This window comes from Spea bombifrons, chromosome 3, assembly GCF_027358695.1.
Source record: "Spea bombifrons isolate aSpeBom1 chromosome 3, aSpeBom1.2.pri, whole genome shotgun sequence".
In the NCBI taxonomy this organism is placed as follows: domain Eukaryota; kingdom Metazoa; phylum Chordata; class Amphibia; order Anura; family Pelobatidae; genus Spea; species Spea bombifrons.
The window spans coordinates 70,575,398-70,591,723 of NC_071089.1; the positions used below are offsets into that span (position 1 = coordinate 70,575,398).

A 16,326-nucleotide genomic window follows, 5' to 3' on the forward strand; every position below is an offset into this window, starting at 1 on the left:
TACTTTGGTGGTATAGAAATTATCTAATACAATCAATGTCTATCAGTAAAACAATACTTATATAGAAATATTTGTTTGCCAAACGTATATAACTGTTTGATTACACATTCATATTGATAACAGACAACACTTGCTTTGAAACATAAGTTCCGTAATACAATAATAATATCACTATCATTATTCTGTTAGAACCCAGCATTGTCCAAAGCTATCTTTAAACGTTACAGGCATCTTATCGACAGAAGTTTATCTCACGGATCATAATAGAGCGTTCATATACTGATCCTTTAGCAAGACACATAATTACAGGAATATATAAAACTACATGCAACAACCCCTGCATAGTTAGAGTGACTCAAAAAATATATCACACATGCAAATGATAGAAATTCCACATGGGATGATTTTACACTGGAAATTAATGCTATATATATATATATATATATATATATATATATATATATATATATATATATATATAAAGTAAATATGCAGAACCTCAGAGATGCGTAAACAAAAAGGATTACGCATGTTTGTTATAAAGTGAAGAAAAAGAAACACAGATGATTTTCCCCAATCCGATATATTGCTATATTAGTGATTTAAATATATATTTACCATTTAATGTTTTTTTGTTTTTTTTTTACAGTTCATCAAGATGTCTGCTTACACATCCCAGCAGGAACACAAATGCATGGCTCTTAGACCCCCACAGGGCATACCAGCAAAGATTCTTATTATGAGTAATACTTTTCTTTTGAGGTTATTTTTTGATTATAGTAGAACACACATATATTTATCATTTATTGTGCTTCCAGTCATTTTTAGCCTTAAACGCTACATAGGCACTATACAAAATATTTTCTCAGAAATACTCCTCCAAATTTTAGACACAAGATAGCTAAAGCCATGAAAGAAAAAAAAATTAGACCTGTACTCATCATCATTTCTGTTGCTTAGAAAACAAATATTTTAATATACAAAAACATTTTGGCAGAAACTTTCAACACAATAACCTTTATTGAAATTTGAGCTATTAAAAGTTATGTGCAGTTGACTGGAAAACAGAATTTCTTTTTTTTTAATTTTATTACTTTTTTATTACAAAAAAATGGTGTAAAAAGCATTTTTGTGAAGGTATTCCATTCAGATTTTAAATAAACATTAAAATGTATGTGCATGCCAGGTATTGTATGATTTGTCCCGTTTGTACATGTAAAACCTTCCAACTAGATGGGCAGTCTTACAACTTGACAGTTTGAAACGTCCCAAACCATAACAGAAGTCTTATGGAAAGATATTAAATGTATTCATTTGAGGCAGTTGTTGTTGATTGGTATCTGAGTTGGCAACGGTTTCCACTAGTAATTACATTTGTGAAGGGGGGAAAAAAAAAAAGTTGGTGTACTAGTTTGGTCTTTTGAAAATCTCTTCCCCCAGGGAGTAATCCCACCAAATAAGAACGGCAAAGAATGACTCAAGTCTCTTGTGTAAGGGTATTCAGCATGCAAGATTCAGAGCCTAGACAAAGTAAATTAGAATGCAGCAATAAACTTCACAGTCAAATGGAGGCATTCGCAAGCCCTGCATGGTGTCACTTGTTTTTGTTTTCCAGCAGGGTGTGAATATGAGAGCAAGCACAGGGTTTGATGCATTGTCTATACATAAGGTTCATGCATAGTTAAAAGTGTTGCTCTTGTCAAAAAACTTTTTTAAGTTTACATACGATTTAGTTTGAGTTCATGTTTTCATACATCTGAGTTGGTACTTAAGTTTGTTAACCTGGGGTCTGCATTGATCTCATATCTGTAATGGTAGCCCTCCATGTGATCTCGGCATGCGTCTCTAATGTTGTATATCCACTTTTTGATGCCTTTCCTGTTCAGATATAAAACAAGCAAGAATATGACACCAATGAGGGCTAGCACTATGCCCAGGAAAACATAAGATGTTTGTAAGCTGTTGTTGCCATCAACATGCAGACAGTCAAGCTCGGCGATCTTAACAGCAACAACTGGAGTGTCCTTCATTTTCTCAGGATACGAGCACAGCAGGCTAGATGCTCCCTCCACTACGGTCGTCTCTTTTAACCAAATGGCAAAGTCCTCAATCTGGCAGTCACATACCCAGCTGTTGTTGTTGAGGTTGATTAACAGGCCTGGATGGTGAGGGAGATCAAAAAGTGTGGTGTTTCTCAGGCACTTCAGAGCGTTGTTGCTAAGATCCAGAATCTCGAGGTGATTGAGATTTGTGAAGATGCCCGCTTGCAAACCCACCAGAGAATTGTTACTCAAGTCTAGATGTTTCAGGTTGGGCAGGGAACCGAACGTTCCCACTGGCAGATATATTATATTATTGCCACTCAGGTCCAGCTTGCGGAGGTTGCCGAGCGCTCCATTCTGCATGGCTGTTCCAAACTGCAAGATTAATGATTCGTTGCCAAACGAATTGCTGAGGTTCAGTTCCTGAAGAGGACTACTACGATTCTCAGATCCTTGAAAAGAAAAGTTATTTATCCTCTCAAGCACATTGTTGCTGAGATCAAGATGCCGCAAACTGGGTAGGTAACTGAACACATTATCGCCTAGTTCTTGAATATCATTTCCACTTAGACTGAGGTTGGTGAGATCTACTAGGGGTTGTGGCTGCACAAAGGCCCCTTTTTGCAGTCGGTTTATGTGGTTGCCAGTAATGAAGAGTGTCCTCACATAAGGGGGAAGATTTTGGGGCAACCCTGCTAGATCCTTGTTCACACATTTTACAGTTCTGGCCGGTTCAGAACACTCACACGAAGCAGGACAGGTTGTCTGCTGCTCAGATTGAGACCAAACAGATCCCAAAACATGCATTATAACCAACAACAACAAGGCACCTTTCCTACTTTGTCCATCTCCCCTTAATCTAGGAATCCTATTCCGGAGTCCCAGAAGACAGAAAAGATGAGAGGAAATCATCTCCCCTGGATGCGTTTCTAAAACCAGCCAATTTGTGTTTAACTTCCAAAGACAAAAGTAGCTACAACAGTCTGTGTCTCAGAGTTTGAACCGCAGAACGCTGTTCCTGTGATTGCATTCAGAGAATACACTGTAGCGGAGTCTCCTCAACACTGTTTTCTTCTCAGCTGTGTCTAGAAAGGCAGAAAGTACAAAACAAAAGTAAACATTTGAAAATAAGTTGGAATTCCAAATATTCATCCAGGACCCTCTGCCCTCCCCCCTAAACCATTTGTCATTCATCTGCTTCTTCCTTCAGCACCTTAGTCATCAGGTTAATTCAGGCTTCCTGTTACATTATCCACGCCTTTGATCATCTCCCAAGGAGTATCCCCTTCCCCCTCCAGTACACATGTTATAGTGGGTCCCACAGAACACATGGAATGTGCTGCACGTTTACTTTCCTAAAGCAAGATGCAATAACCGCTCCTCCATTGGAAGGAACTGCTGGACAAAGTAGAATGCAAACAAAACAAGATCGCGCCTTTTATACTAGAAGCATGGGGATGCAGACACAAAAATACAACTTGTACCACACTTTATGCTTTAAAATAACACATAAGCACTATGTGGGGGGGGGCACTACAGTCTGCTTCCCCCTTTAACATATATCACCAGTCCCCAGAGTTACCTGCCAGTTGTTAAGCCGAGTGCGCACTCCGGATGCTTCCCTATATCCTCACCACAGCACCAGCCGCCGCCACTACAGCGCAATAAGCAACAGCTTCACGGGTCCTTTCTCTCTCCTGCTGCTCTAGCTGGTCCAGCCTCTCCAGGAGGAGACCATTTCACGATGAGAGGGGAGTCACTAGGACACAATGTCAAAGGCAGCGGGCTTACAGACACCCGATTTTTTGTAAAAGCGGTCCTGACACCGGCGAACAAACGAAATGCAATTAAAATCTGTTTTCTAAGGTCATGGGGTCCTTGTACAATGTTTGAGTTTAGCGCGCAGGGTGTGTGCACCCCTTTCTAGGTGCGCGCTCTCACGCCGTTCCCCTCCTCGTTGTAGATGTTTGTTAGGCGGTGTGGACGAAGTTAAATGCTGAGAGCCGAGGCGGTGCGTTCGCTGCACGTGTCGTACGAAACAGCGAGCGCCCCAGCGATAGAAAAGTTTGCTTTGTTTCATTCGTAGCTCCGAGCGCCAGAAGTGCACTTACCTGGCCCGCGGTGGCGTGGGCGATGTGAGGGCTTTCTCCTCAAAGAACACATTAGGACGCGGTAACCCTTTCAATGCCAAAAGTTACACTCGTGTGGAAAGAAAGAGCATCGTTGGGATGTGCGCATTTTAAACAAAATATTTTTTTCCCTCCACACTTCCCCGTGGATTTCTTTTGTAGTTATAGGGTACTAATGATGACATCTCCGGTGTCTATACATAACAGTGTGTAAATATACATTATATATATATATATATATATATATATATATATAGTTTGTTCAGGAAGCAGGCTTCTATAAGTGATTGCAGGAAAGAGGATCTTTAAATTTTCAAATACATGGGGAGATTCCGCAGAACCCCCACAAAAGCATCCCCCCCCCAATAAAATTGTCTATTCAGACCTCCATGCGCATTCATTGCAAGCGCTCCCATTAATTTCATCTTAGAAGTGGAGGGCAGCTGCAGAAACAGTGTTTCAACTTAGGCAGGTGTTTTATTTATTTCTTTTGTTTTGAAGAAAGCGTATTAGAGTACTCACGGAATATATGTTCTTCAATGGGGGTGTCAAGGACAGTAAACTATTATATCACTTAACAGTTAAGAAATGCACACATACACTGCTTGTGATCTGAAACAACATGGCGTGTCAGGTAATTATCGCTAAAGTTTGTGAAAACTGGTATTTCCCGCTGCACACAAGGCTACTCTTCCATATCATGAAATGTTATTTCTGTCCCATTACTCAAAACATCTGGAAAGTGCTTTGCAAGCAGATTTAGATGTCACGCTTACTGTTTTATTGTATTTGTTGTTTTTCATACCAGAGGTGAAGGAAAGGTAAATGTTGCCTGTGTGTAAATGTAATGGTATAATTTTTCATGATACATTCTCTTTTCTGATTCTTAGATTTTCTTATAATCTCTATGTTAAATTCATTTATCACCCTAACATACGTGTCCAATGCTTTTGTGTTTATCATAATCCACATTCTCTCTGCTTTCAGCTTAGGGTTAGCCCATCGTTCTCACGCTTACCAGCAGGCACTCTGTATGGAACGGAAGAGGCCACTTCCACTGCACTTACAGTGTGTGTATCAATAGATTATGGAGGTAGCAGGTATGAAATGAGGGCATAATATGTGTATAGTTGCCAACTTTTGGATGGAACAGTCAAAACAGATCAGGTCCTGCTCGTCTAGTTCTCCATGGGGTCCATATGTGTACTGAATGTAAACCATTGCAGAAGGAGCTGGAATTCAAGAATCCTACTGAAAGTCTTCCTCAGTTAGCCTGGTGATAACCTGGTTTTGGTAAGACTTTAAAAAGTGGACAGTGGTCAGCATGGTAGAAATCCTCATCTAGCTTGCAAGCAGGCTCCTTTCATTACGTAGAGTATTTAGAGCTTTTTTTTTTTATTCAGAAATGAACTTTGTTGCCCAAATAAATGTCTCTCTCTGTCCCTCAGCCCTGTCTGTGCCCCCTGCACTCTCCCTCTGCCTTGTATCTACCGACCCCCCCCCACCTGCTCACTTCAGCCATTTTCTGGTCTTTTCTGATCTCTCTGTGCAGAAGCAGAGACTATGCTGACAGGAGAGAAGGTGCCTGCAGTAGACTGTCCTAAATTATAGTATGATGCTTGTTTGTAATGGTGAATTCTAACAGGCACTGAAATGGTAAATAGTCATTTGCATTTTAGTTATGGCCAACTGGCGGGCAAATGCCTGGTGGGCTACTGGCCGACAATGCCCCATGTTCGACTGATCTGCTGCTCCAGCTGGGCTAGATATGCCCTGCCACACATTTCTGTTATCCACAATTGATTTTTTCACATTTGTACTTGTATTCAGTTAAAGCATGGAGACCGGGCTTGAAGCTATAGTAGCATATAATCTATCACAAGATAATCTTCTAGATTAGTCCTGCCCAATTAAATCAGTGTGGAGTGCTAGATTTTGTTGGGCCAACAAGCTGGGAATGCAGACTTAGAAATACAAACACAGATACACACATGCCAATGCACACTTAATGCATACATATTCACACTAGCATACACACAACATTCCCACCGATCACACAGCTCAGCCATACCTTGTCTGGAGCCTATCCGTGTTACATTTGAGTATGTGTGTATGGTCACCTGTTTTGGGAGGTGACCATGCCAGATGGCCAGTCCAAGCCTGATTGCATGGCTACGATTTCTCCAGGTTTTTTTTGGAGGGGGTTTATAACTGGAATAAAATAACAAGAATAAAGATTATCCTGCTGGTTGTACCAACTGGACAGCAGTGTTCTAGACTGTTTGAGCATGGCCCTCCTTACCCTTTGTTTAAGTCTGAAATATGTTATGTTATGCACTACTTGTTTTGTCCTGTTTACCCATTGTACAGTGCTGTGGAGTTTGATGGTTCCACATAAATCAATAAATAATAATAAGTAAGAAGACCAACCAGAACTTTGCAGAGAAGAATGGATAGTATTTTAGCTGTCTAAGGGTATATTCACTAAACATTTACTAGAGGTGGGTGAGCTGGTCCTGGCATTGCATAAGCAGTCAGACCCTGGGTACAAGTTGGACACAATCACGGATTAAGTCATTTAATACTTTCAGCAGTGGACAGGGGTCAGCATTGGCACCTTTTGCCTATGCAGCCCCACACGCAACAAACTGTGATGCACTGTGTGTGTTCTGACACCTTTCTATTAGACCCATCATTAACTTTTTTAGCTTTCTGAGCTACAGTAGCTCGTCTGTGAGATTTGACTATACGTGCCAGCCTTCGCCCCAGGTGCATCAATGAGCCTTGGCCACCCATGACCCTGTTGCCGGTTCACCACTTTTCCTTTCTTGCACCACTTTTGATAGGTACTGACCACTGCAGACCCAGAACACGTCACAAGAGTTGCAGTATTGGAGATTCTGGGACCCAGTCGTCTATTCATCACAATATAGCCCTTGTCAAAGTCACTCAAATCCTTACGCTGGCCAATTTTTCCTGCTTCTAACACATCAATCTTGAGGGTGAAATGTTCACTTGCTGCCTAATATATCCCACCCACTGACAAGTGCCATGAAAACAAGATTATCAGTATTATTCACTTCAACTGTTAGTGGTGCTAAAGTTATGGCTGATTGGCGTATATAGTTATGTAGCTTTGGATAGTCATGCTAGTGATTATAAGATGACCACCCAAAATTTGAATATTAGGAAAAAAGAAAAGGCCTGACTGCCCTATAGGAAAAAATTTCTGAATCTTAGTCTTATAGTCAGACCTCTATCTGAGATCCGATTACAAAATAACCTCAAATATAAGACGGGTATTTCTCAGAGCATTTGCTCTGGAAAGACCTTGTCTTATATTCACGCAAATACGGTATATGCTGTATATATATCTGTAAGGGCTGCAATAATTATGAGCTGTAAAGGTCAGTCATGTATAGGTACGCGTTCATCCTCCTGCCACTTACGCAGTGAATGCTATAATCAGCAGACAAGACTTGACCATAACACAGAGTGTTCTGATTTTACTATTATCTTTCCTCCACGCCTTTCATCACCAATCCCATGTGTGGGTTCAGGATAATATTTGTCTGCCCTCTTTCTTTCACTTCAGTTCCTTCTTTATTGTGGTAAATCAAGTTTCCAGTTACTTCATCCAAGCTTTTGATCTTCTTCCAACAGAACATGAAATCTGCTATGTGTCTAATGCTGGATTGGGATTGAAAGTCTACTCCTTTATGAAATGAAAAAATCATACATATCTCTAGTTTGTTAAACAAGCACTGGTATCCGTTCCTGTACTTTAGGCTTCTTACAAGTCTGTTTCTTGTCTTTCGTCCCCCTCTAGTGGAAAGCTATTTGTAAGTTTTAATAAACAGGTTTTATAAAATTTTTGGGGCAATTTCAACAACTGAGTGTCTTAACATTACAAAGTCAGTGCTTTTTAAATTCTGTCTACTGTCTATGAAAAAAAGTACATCAATGTCCCCAATCTTGATATAACAGCTGTGATAAAAGACATTAAGCAAATACATTTTTTTTGACATTTTTTTCTAATTCCTTTTTAAATACAGCATTAAAAATAGTAGGTATCACAAAGTCCTGAGACATGGTTTAACCTGCAACACTATCTAAAAGGTACTTGAGATCTTCGGTTTCATGCCATGTATTATATGACTTTGCTTTCCATAACACTGTCTATTCAAGACATCTGCGATCAGGGCTCATTAGTTCAGGTCCTGAATTCGATATGGGTAATTTTAATTGTTTATCTAAGGTTACTATAATATCTCTAAGTCTTCTTTATACAGATTCATACCTTTTGCCATTGTGTTCCTCCACACTGCCACTGAAGTACACTAGTCATCCAAAAATTACTTGAGTGCACTTCAGAACTCAGTATCTGTCCTTAACCCATTTTAAGCAAATGTAAAGAAAAAATAAAAAACATGTTTTTATTCTGTTTTAATTAGCATAGTTAAACAGGTATTCTGAACGTGATTCATGTATTGAATCAGAACCTACCTATTCTACAGATTTTTGTCTGTATTTTTAGAGCAATTCAAAGCATGATTTTAGGTCAAGAAGCTAACATTGAAGGACCATACACAATAAAGCTCCTCTTGTGGATTGGGTGGTTGGCTTTATGTGCCTCACCCAATTGCATACTTCCTGGTGCTGCAAGGTAAGGGGAATGCTTGAGCTGCCCAACAGCAATGCTCCTGAGCCCACATCTGTTCCTGGTGGGCCACCGGCACATACTTACCCTCATTTCTGCTCTTGCGGCAGATTGAGTCCTATAGTTGGCTACTGGCTTTTTAACTTATCTTTAGTTTGATTTTTAAAAGACAGAGTTTTTAAGAGTATTAATTTATCTCTAATAAATTAGTACTTTGATTCCCCCTAAAGTTCCTATTTTAATTTACAGTAAGTATGTTCAACGATGTATTAGTAAAAAAAATATGTTTAAATATTTAATTATATTAATTTTACCCATATCACATACAGTCTGGTATAGGCAACCAGTTCAATCGCAGAAATTATTATGACTCTGGAGATGATATGAAGGTAACTTAATCTCTATTAACACCATTTAAGAAAATAATAACAAATTTTAAGTTAAAAATGTCAGTGGCGCTATTTTGCCAAAATAATGTTAAAAAGTAGCTGGTTATTTGGAAAATTCCATATCTTAATTCAGTACAAAAAAGAGAACCAAATAAAGTATTTAATTCCCATGTTTATTGAGTAAATGTTATAAATCTGCTAGTGTAAATGAGTAATGGGATGTGTAATAAATGTAGATTTAAAATTAATTTCAAATATTGATAAATATGTACAATGAAATCATGTGTGATTGTTAAGGCTTGAATGATAAGGTGATAGTGATATTTCCACGAGATGTATGAAAAGACAAGTTGTAGTGCTATTCCATCCTAAAAACCCTCGGTCCACAAAGGATAAGGTGTCTCCATAACATTGGGCAGGAATTAACCCCTTCAATATTATTTTTATGATGTTTGCGCTACAGGATCAGGGCAATTTTGTGTTTTTGCTATGTCTTTATTCAACTTTGATTTCATGCATTTTCAACTCATTTAGGGCAGGACAGGAAAAAAATATTTTGAAATTTTAGCAACATCCTTAGAGCAATACTCCATAAGTCATATTTATCAGTGGGAATATGAGTTGCACATTTCAGTTTTTAAACATCCCTAGGCCCATTTGAGATTCAGTAGAGGTGCACAGAATTTGTTTTTTTCACATGACAGGCACATATTGAGATAAATGATACACGCTAGGATATAAGGACAGAGTCCTGTTAGTGGATAGTGTAAGGTACGGATAGAAATCACGGTTTGGTTACAATTACTGTTTAGTGTTGGTTATAGGTATACCAATCAGATTAGGTCACTGGCTACTGATTGTGAGACTGATCAATAATCATTGACCTAAAGTGAATTAGGGATAACAACAAATGAGAAAGATTTGGGAATTGTTATAGACAACAAACTAGGCAACAATGTGCAATGTTAGTCATAGCACTAGAAAGGGTGCAGAGGCGGACTACAAAATTAGTAAAAGGAATGGGGCACTTTAATTATGAAGAAAGGTTAATACATTTTATTCTGTTTAGTTTAGAAAAACAGCACCTCAAAGGGGATATGATAACATTATACAAATATATTCGGGGCCAATACAAACCATTGTGTGGAAATCTGTTCATAAACAGGACTATGCATAGGACACGTGGTCATGCGTTTAGACTGGAAGAAAGGAGATTTAGTCTAAGGCAAAGGGTTTTTTACAGTTAGGACAATAAGGATGTGGAATTCTCTGCCTGCAGAGGTAGTTTTATCAGAGTCTGTACAGACGTTTATACAGTAACTGGATGAATAATTGGAAAAACATAATATTCAGGGATATAATCTTTAATTATGGGGAAACAGCTTACTGATCCAAGGAGAAATCTGACTGCCATTTAGGGGTCAAGAAGGATTTTTTTCCCTGATTAGTGCAAAATTGGAAAGAGCCAAACTGGGTTTGTTTCCCTTCTTTTGGATCAACAGCAACAAATTAACAGATATAGGAAAGACTGAAATTGATGGATGCATGTCTTTTTTCAGCCTATATAACTATGTAACTATGTAATATATGTACTTACACACACACAGTAACATACTTACACATACATACAGTAACATATTTTCACACACTCTAACATAGTTACACACACTAAAACACTAACACACATTATAACATACTTACACACACATACGGTAACAGACCTACATACACATAGTAATATATTTGTAATCACACTAATCACACATCCATACACACAATAACATACTTACAAACATATTCAGGGTTAGCCACACCCTTTCATGATCACACCTCTTCCTGATTAAGCCCCTCCCTTGTGGTTACACCCCCACATATCTATTATAAGTACTTGTAGTAATAAAAAGATATCTTTGTGGTTTTCACACATCACATAAATGTAATTATTATTAAATCTATATTAAATAATACCAGCAGCATTTGAAAAATACAAGTGTTTCGAATCATAAATATATAAATACAAAAACTCAATCTGAAAAATATGAAAGTATGTATATTTACTATGACATAACTGCCATTACTTTATACCGACCCAGACATTGAGGGTGGTACAGCATAACTGCCATCACTAGATACTGAGCCAGACATTGAGGGTGGTACAGCATAGCTGCCATCACTATACACTGAGCCAGACACCGACCTTGGTACCATAATCAGTGTCTGGCTCAGGATATAGTTATAGGAGTTAAGGTGCTCCGTACACCTTAACTCCCATCACTTTATGCTGAGCCAGGCACTCATGGTGGTACACAATAACTCCCATCAGTAATAGGAGTTATTGTGTACCTACTACGTGGGTACACTCAGTGCAACCCTGCGGCAAAGCAGGTGGCCAGAACCGGGCGTGCTTCTTTTGATGGCGGCCTTTCAAGGAAGTTATATTGCCTCAGCAATGTCTCTTTTAGGTAGAAATTTCAAGGCAGACAGGGGTTTCCATTTTTTCTGTTCAAGCTCTTTTGAAGAAGCACAAAGGTACGGGCAAGTTTGTTCGCTGAAGGGCTGACAACAGTGAAGCATGGTGGAGGTTCCTTGCATGTTTGTAGCCTTTTTATTCTTTTATTTGCAATGACCTCTTTCTATGTGACAGGTAGGGGAACATCAAGGGGTTATCATAATGATCAGATCACTCCTATTGGTCAGGAGTGATCTGATCATCATTAGCCCAAGCCTAAATGGCTCTGCAGCAGCTTAAATTGGAATTGACCTGGAATTACCTTTGGCGTCCAGGTCATTGCTGCTAAATATGTTTTTTTTTTAAGATTTATGACACATAAACATAAACACAGCATTGACTAATTTGCTCCCCCAAGCTTGTGCGTACTAACGATACAAGGATTAACCCCTAAAATGCATTGAGTTAACTTTGCATGATCATGGAGCCATTGGACAGCAGGAGTGGTACAGTGGTGGTCCCCACACAAAGAAACCAGGGGCTTTGTCACTGAAGCTGGGAGACGATTGCCAGTGAACCTCAACGATCACTTCCATATGAGCGATGAAAGACCTGGGAGCGAGGTCTTTCCCTGGTGCTTTTATGTAAAGTTGGCATCCTATAAAAGTATCTGGTTCAACATATAGTATATATATATATATATAATGTTCTACCACCCTCTCAGTTAAGTAAATTCGTCGTTACATTACATCTATGCCTCTGACAGTCTAAGTTTTTAGCAGGGCTGGACTGGCCTACTGATGTCTATGCGGCCCAACGGCCCCCTAACACGGGCCCGCTGCTTACTGCTGTTGAGCACGTATAGCGCTTGTAGTAATGTCCTCTTCTCCGATTGGAGGATCTGGGAGATAAGGTCACCACAAGCACCGCCATATTGTCCTCAGTTCACCTGGAAAGGAAACATTTAGAGAGTATAAGAGAAAGTGAGACAGTGAGTGACAGTGTGAGAGTAAGTGAGAGTGAATGTGGGCAAATTAAAATTGCCTCCAAAGTCTCAGCCGAACCAAATGGGAAGGGAAAAAATGGGCCAAAAAATAAACTGAAAAATTTGTCAGAATCGTTTTTGGCCCTTTTGCACATGTCTAGTCTCCAGGACTGTACACAATACTCTACGTGAGTGTCACACTCACCCCTTCGTTGCCGCACGCGCGCATGCAGAAGACTGCTCGCACGCGGCGGCGGCTTCCTAGTACCCCTTCGTTGCCGCACGCACGCGTGCAGAAGACTGCTCGCGTGCCGCGGCTTCCTGGAGATCCCGTTAACCCCTCCGATGCGGGTGGTCGGGAGTCCGACCACCGGCATCAGGGATGGAGGTCCGGAGCTGGGAGTCTTGCTTCTGCCGGGCATCTTACTGCCCGAAGAAGCAGTGACCCCCAGCATCTGGTACTTACCCGCGCTCGGTCCGCTGCTATTCCTCCTGCTTGTTCTGAAGGGGGAACGGCCAGTCTGCTTCAGAGGCGGGACTCTGGGAGATCCTCCAGTGCTGCTGGGTCACGGGCTGGGAGGCGGAGCCTGTAATTTTGGCGCCGGTTTTTAATACCCCGGATATGCTTTGTCTGGTACCCTGTTGTGGTCTTTGTTGCAGTTTGATTCCTGATGTTTGTGCTTTTCGTATCTCTGGATTTTTGACCCTTTGCCTGCCTGACCATCCTTTGCCTGCCGATTTTGTACCGTATCCCGCTTTGTTGCTGACCCGGCTTGTTGGACTACCCGCTCCGTTGCTGACCCGGCTTGTTGGACTACCCGCTCCGTTGCTGACCCGGCTTCTCTGACCATCCTGACCGTTATTACCTAGCGTTGCTGTATTGGCTCCTTTCATCTGCATCAGCTGTTCATACCCTTACACCCAACTCATTCCTATTAATATTATCCGCTTACACCTGGCCTCCTCACTGTTGGGATCATCTAAGTCCCAGCTCCCTGTCACTAAGGGTTTCCTTTGGTGATTGGGTTCCGGGCAGAATAACTCCTGCGGTGTGCGCTATCGTGTTAGTGGTCGTGACAGTGAGATCTGATTAGAGATATGTGTCAGAACCACCTCCCTCTTCCTGCTATTAATGCCTCTACCTCAAGCTTATCTTTAAGTTCTCAGAAATAATTACTCCCAAGTCCTACTCTTCTGTTGTCGCTGACAGAACAGGTGATATTTTACCTTTGGATTTTTTATGTACCAAGTGCATTATGTTACATTTTTCAATTTTATTAAACTGCAGCTGCAACACTTAAACCATTAGTCATTTGGCTTTTGGTCTACCGTGTTGCAGACCTTTGTATCATCTGCATAACTAAGACATATTTACCTTTGGGAAGCTTTGTAATATCCCAATAAAAATATTACAAAGTATGGGTCCTTAAAAGGTATAGAACCTACTACTGTACCCCACTATTAACAAGGCCTTCTTCTAAATACACTCTAGTAACTACAGCCTTCTACCTCCTGTCACTCAACTGTTGCCTTATCAATATAACCCATGCTGTTATCATTTTCATCCAGATATTTAATAATGACTTCGTTTAACATTGTTTCTATTCATTTCCCAACTACTGATTTAAGGCTTATTGGTCTGTTGTTGACTAAGTCTTCATAAAATACTCCTGCCAAGAGTGACTTGTGAAATAATTATTTCAATGGTCCAATACATAGTTCTTCAATTAAAAGTATTTGGCTTAAAGTCATATATATATATGTTATATATTATATATTGTTTTAAATTACAAACATCAATTTATATTATACTACCTGTTACTTACCCGTCCTCGGTTCCCACGTTGCCGCAACTGCTGCCGCGAAGGAGAGGGAGACCCCCCTCTAACGTACGGCTACTGCCACAGCAGCCGCCATGCAGGAGAGGGAGACCCCCCTCCAACGCACGGCCACCTCCACAGCAGCCACCACGAGGGAGAGGGAGACCTCCCTCTACCGCACAGCCGCTACCGATGCCGTCCTCGGAAGTGCCGCCCAGGAGAGGCAGACCTCCGGGTACACAGCGTCCTGTACCAGCGCTCTCTAGTGGCGAACCCCCGAACTGCAGGGCTATATGAAGGGAGGTTACGCCACACTCAGGAATCCAGGACACCGGAAGTGACGTCATGACGTTTTTGCGGGAGATTCGTACTTCCCCTGCGGCTCACTATTTAAACCTGCTCAGTTCTATGTTGCATTGCCTTCTGATGGTTGTCTATGCCCTGTGCTAGTACCCAGATAGCGTTTTGTTTCTGTATCCTCGTGTATGACCCCGGCTTGTCTGACTTCGTTGTTTTCCTGATACCTGACCTCGGCTACGTTTACGTTTATCCTGTTTTCCTGAATCCTGACCTCGGTTACGTTATATGACTACCCTGCTCTATTATGAATGTAATAGAAATTATATTATTGTTCATTATTTGTGTCTATGATTTTGCGTTTTGAAAACTCAATGATGACGTTACTGTGGGGTATAAGGGTCCTCAAGCAGGAGCAAAGCATTAGAGTCAAAAGTCTTCAGTAAAATAGAAGGAACAAGCAGATATTTAACTATAATCAAATAACAGTCTAGGGGTCGGTACCAGCAGCAGATATTCAGGAGAGATGAACGTAGCAGAAAAGCAGGTTGAAGATTGTACATAACCTATAGTTAGACATAGAAGAAAAATATTTGTTATTTATCCTATTGCTTTTCTTGTGCATTGTACAACAGTTGTCAAAGTCATGTAGTTTTTTGGGATGTAATTCTTAGTGAGACAGATTTTAGTTAGGGCTATGGTGCATTGTTCTCTTTAGTGTACTGGCCAGGATACCACAGGTATAGATTCTGTTTTCCCATTCTTTCAAATCATAGCTGGCTTCTGGCCATAGTGGGGTTCTTGGAGACTTAATCTGGGACTTTGTATTGTGCACAGTCACAGTGCCATTGAAAAATAGCATGCCTTTTGGTATTTGTATGTTCTGTATCATTTATGATATCTTGGGATGACCTATGTGCCATAACATAAACATAAATTAAATATACATATTTAACATATATTCATTTTCTAAAAATAATGTTTTATTTAGGAGAGTGTCAAATATGGAAATTACAGCACCTATACAAATAAAAAAAAGCTGCTTTTGTTTAAATAACAAGGGGGAGGAGGTTGGAAAAAGTTTGTGTTCTGTACATTAAATTCACAGATGTAACTGTGTTTACAGATAAAAAAAGACCTTTTTGGAAATAAAACTCTACCTTTTATGTTGACAAGGAAAGGTATTTAATCTTCATTGTTTCAGAATCGACATGACCATTTTACCTAAACTTGGCTGCTATGTTGGCAAGACCACTTTTCAAGCTTTGCAACAGAATCACTATTTATTGATAACTCCCCCAAAGTTTGCTTTCCGACTACAGGCTATCATCCCAGCCAGGGCAGAAGACAGATTACTGTAGCATAGAGACTCAAAACAATATACATTAAGCTAATAAGAATGGTTGTTGTATTACATTTCTAAATACCACCTATTCATTTATTTACTCTACCCCTGCCAAAACCGCACCTGATGTCTTTATGAAATGCACGCTGTCATGAAACGTACATCCTAGCAATTAGTAGACATAAAGTGATATGTGCGATAATATTTGAA

General features: G+C 40.2%; 1 protein-coding gene across 1 annotated transcript; it reads right to left on the reverse strand.

The window, feature by feature from the left end:
• Positions 1–1,070: 1,070 nt before the first annotated feature.
• TPBG (trophoblast glycoprotein) lies at positions 1,071–3,723 on the reverse strand. The gene is made up of 2 exons (XM_053460760.1): positions 3,625–3,723; positions 1,071–3,127 (listed from the first exon to the last, which is right to left on the reverse strand). Exon 2 carries the CDS (start codon positions 2,952–2,954, stop codon positions 1,749–1,751), a length of 1,206 nt encoding a protein of 401 aa, XP_053316735.1. The 5' UTR covers positions 2,955–3,127; positions 3,625–3,723; the 3' UTR covers positions 1,071–1,748.
• Between the last annotated feature and the right edge of the window lie 12,603 nt (positions 3,724–16,326).

Excerpts from the sequence above, each read along its gene's own strand:
- TPBG (XM_053460760.1), bottom strand. The coding sequence starts at position 2,954 with ATGATTTCCTCTCATCTTTTCTGTCTTCTGGGACTCCGGAATAGGATT.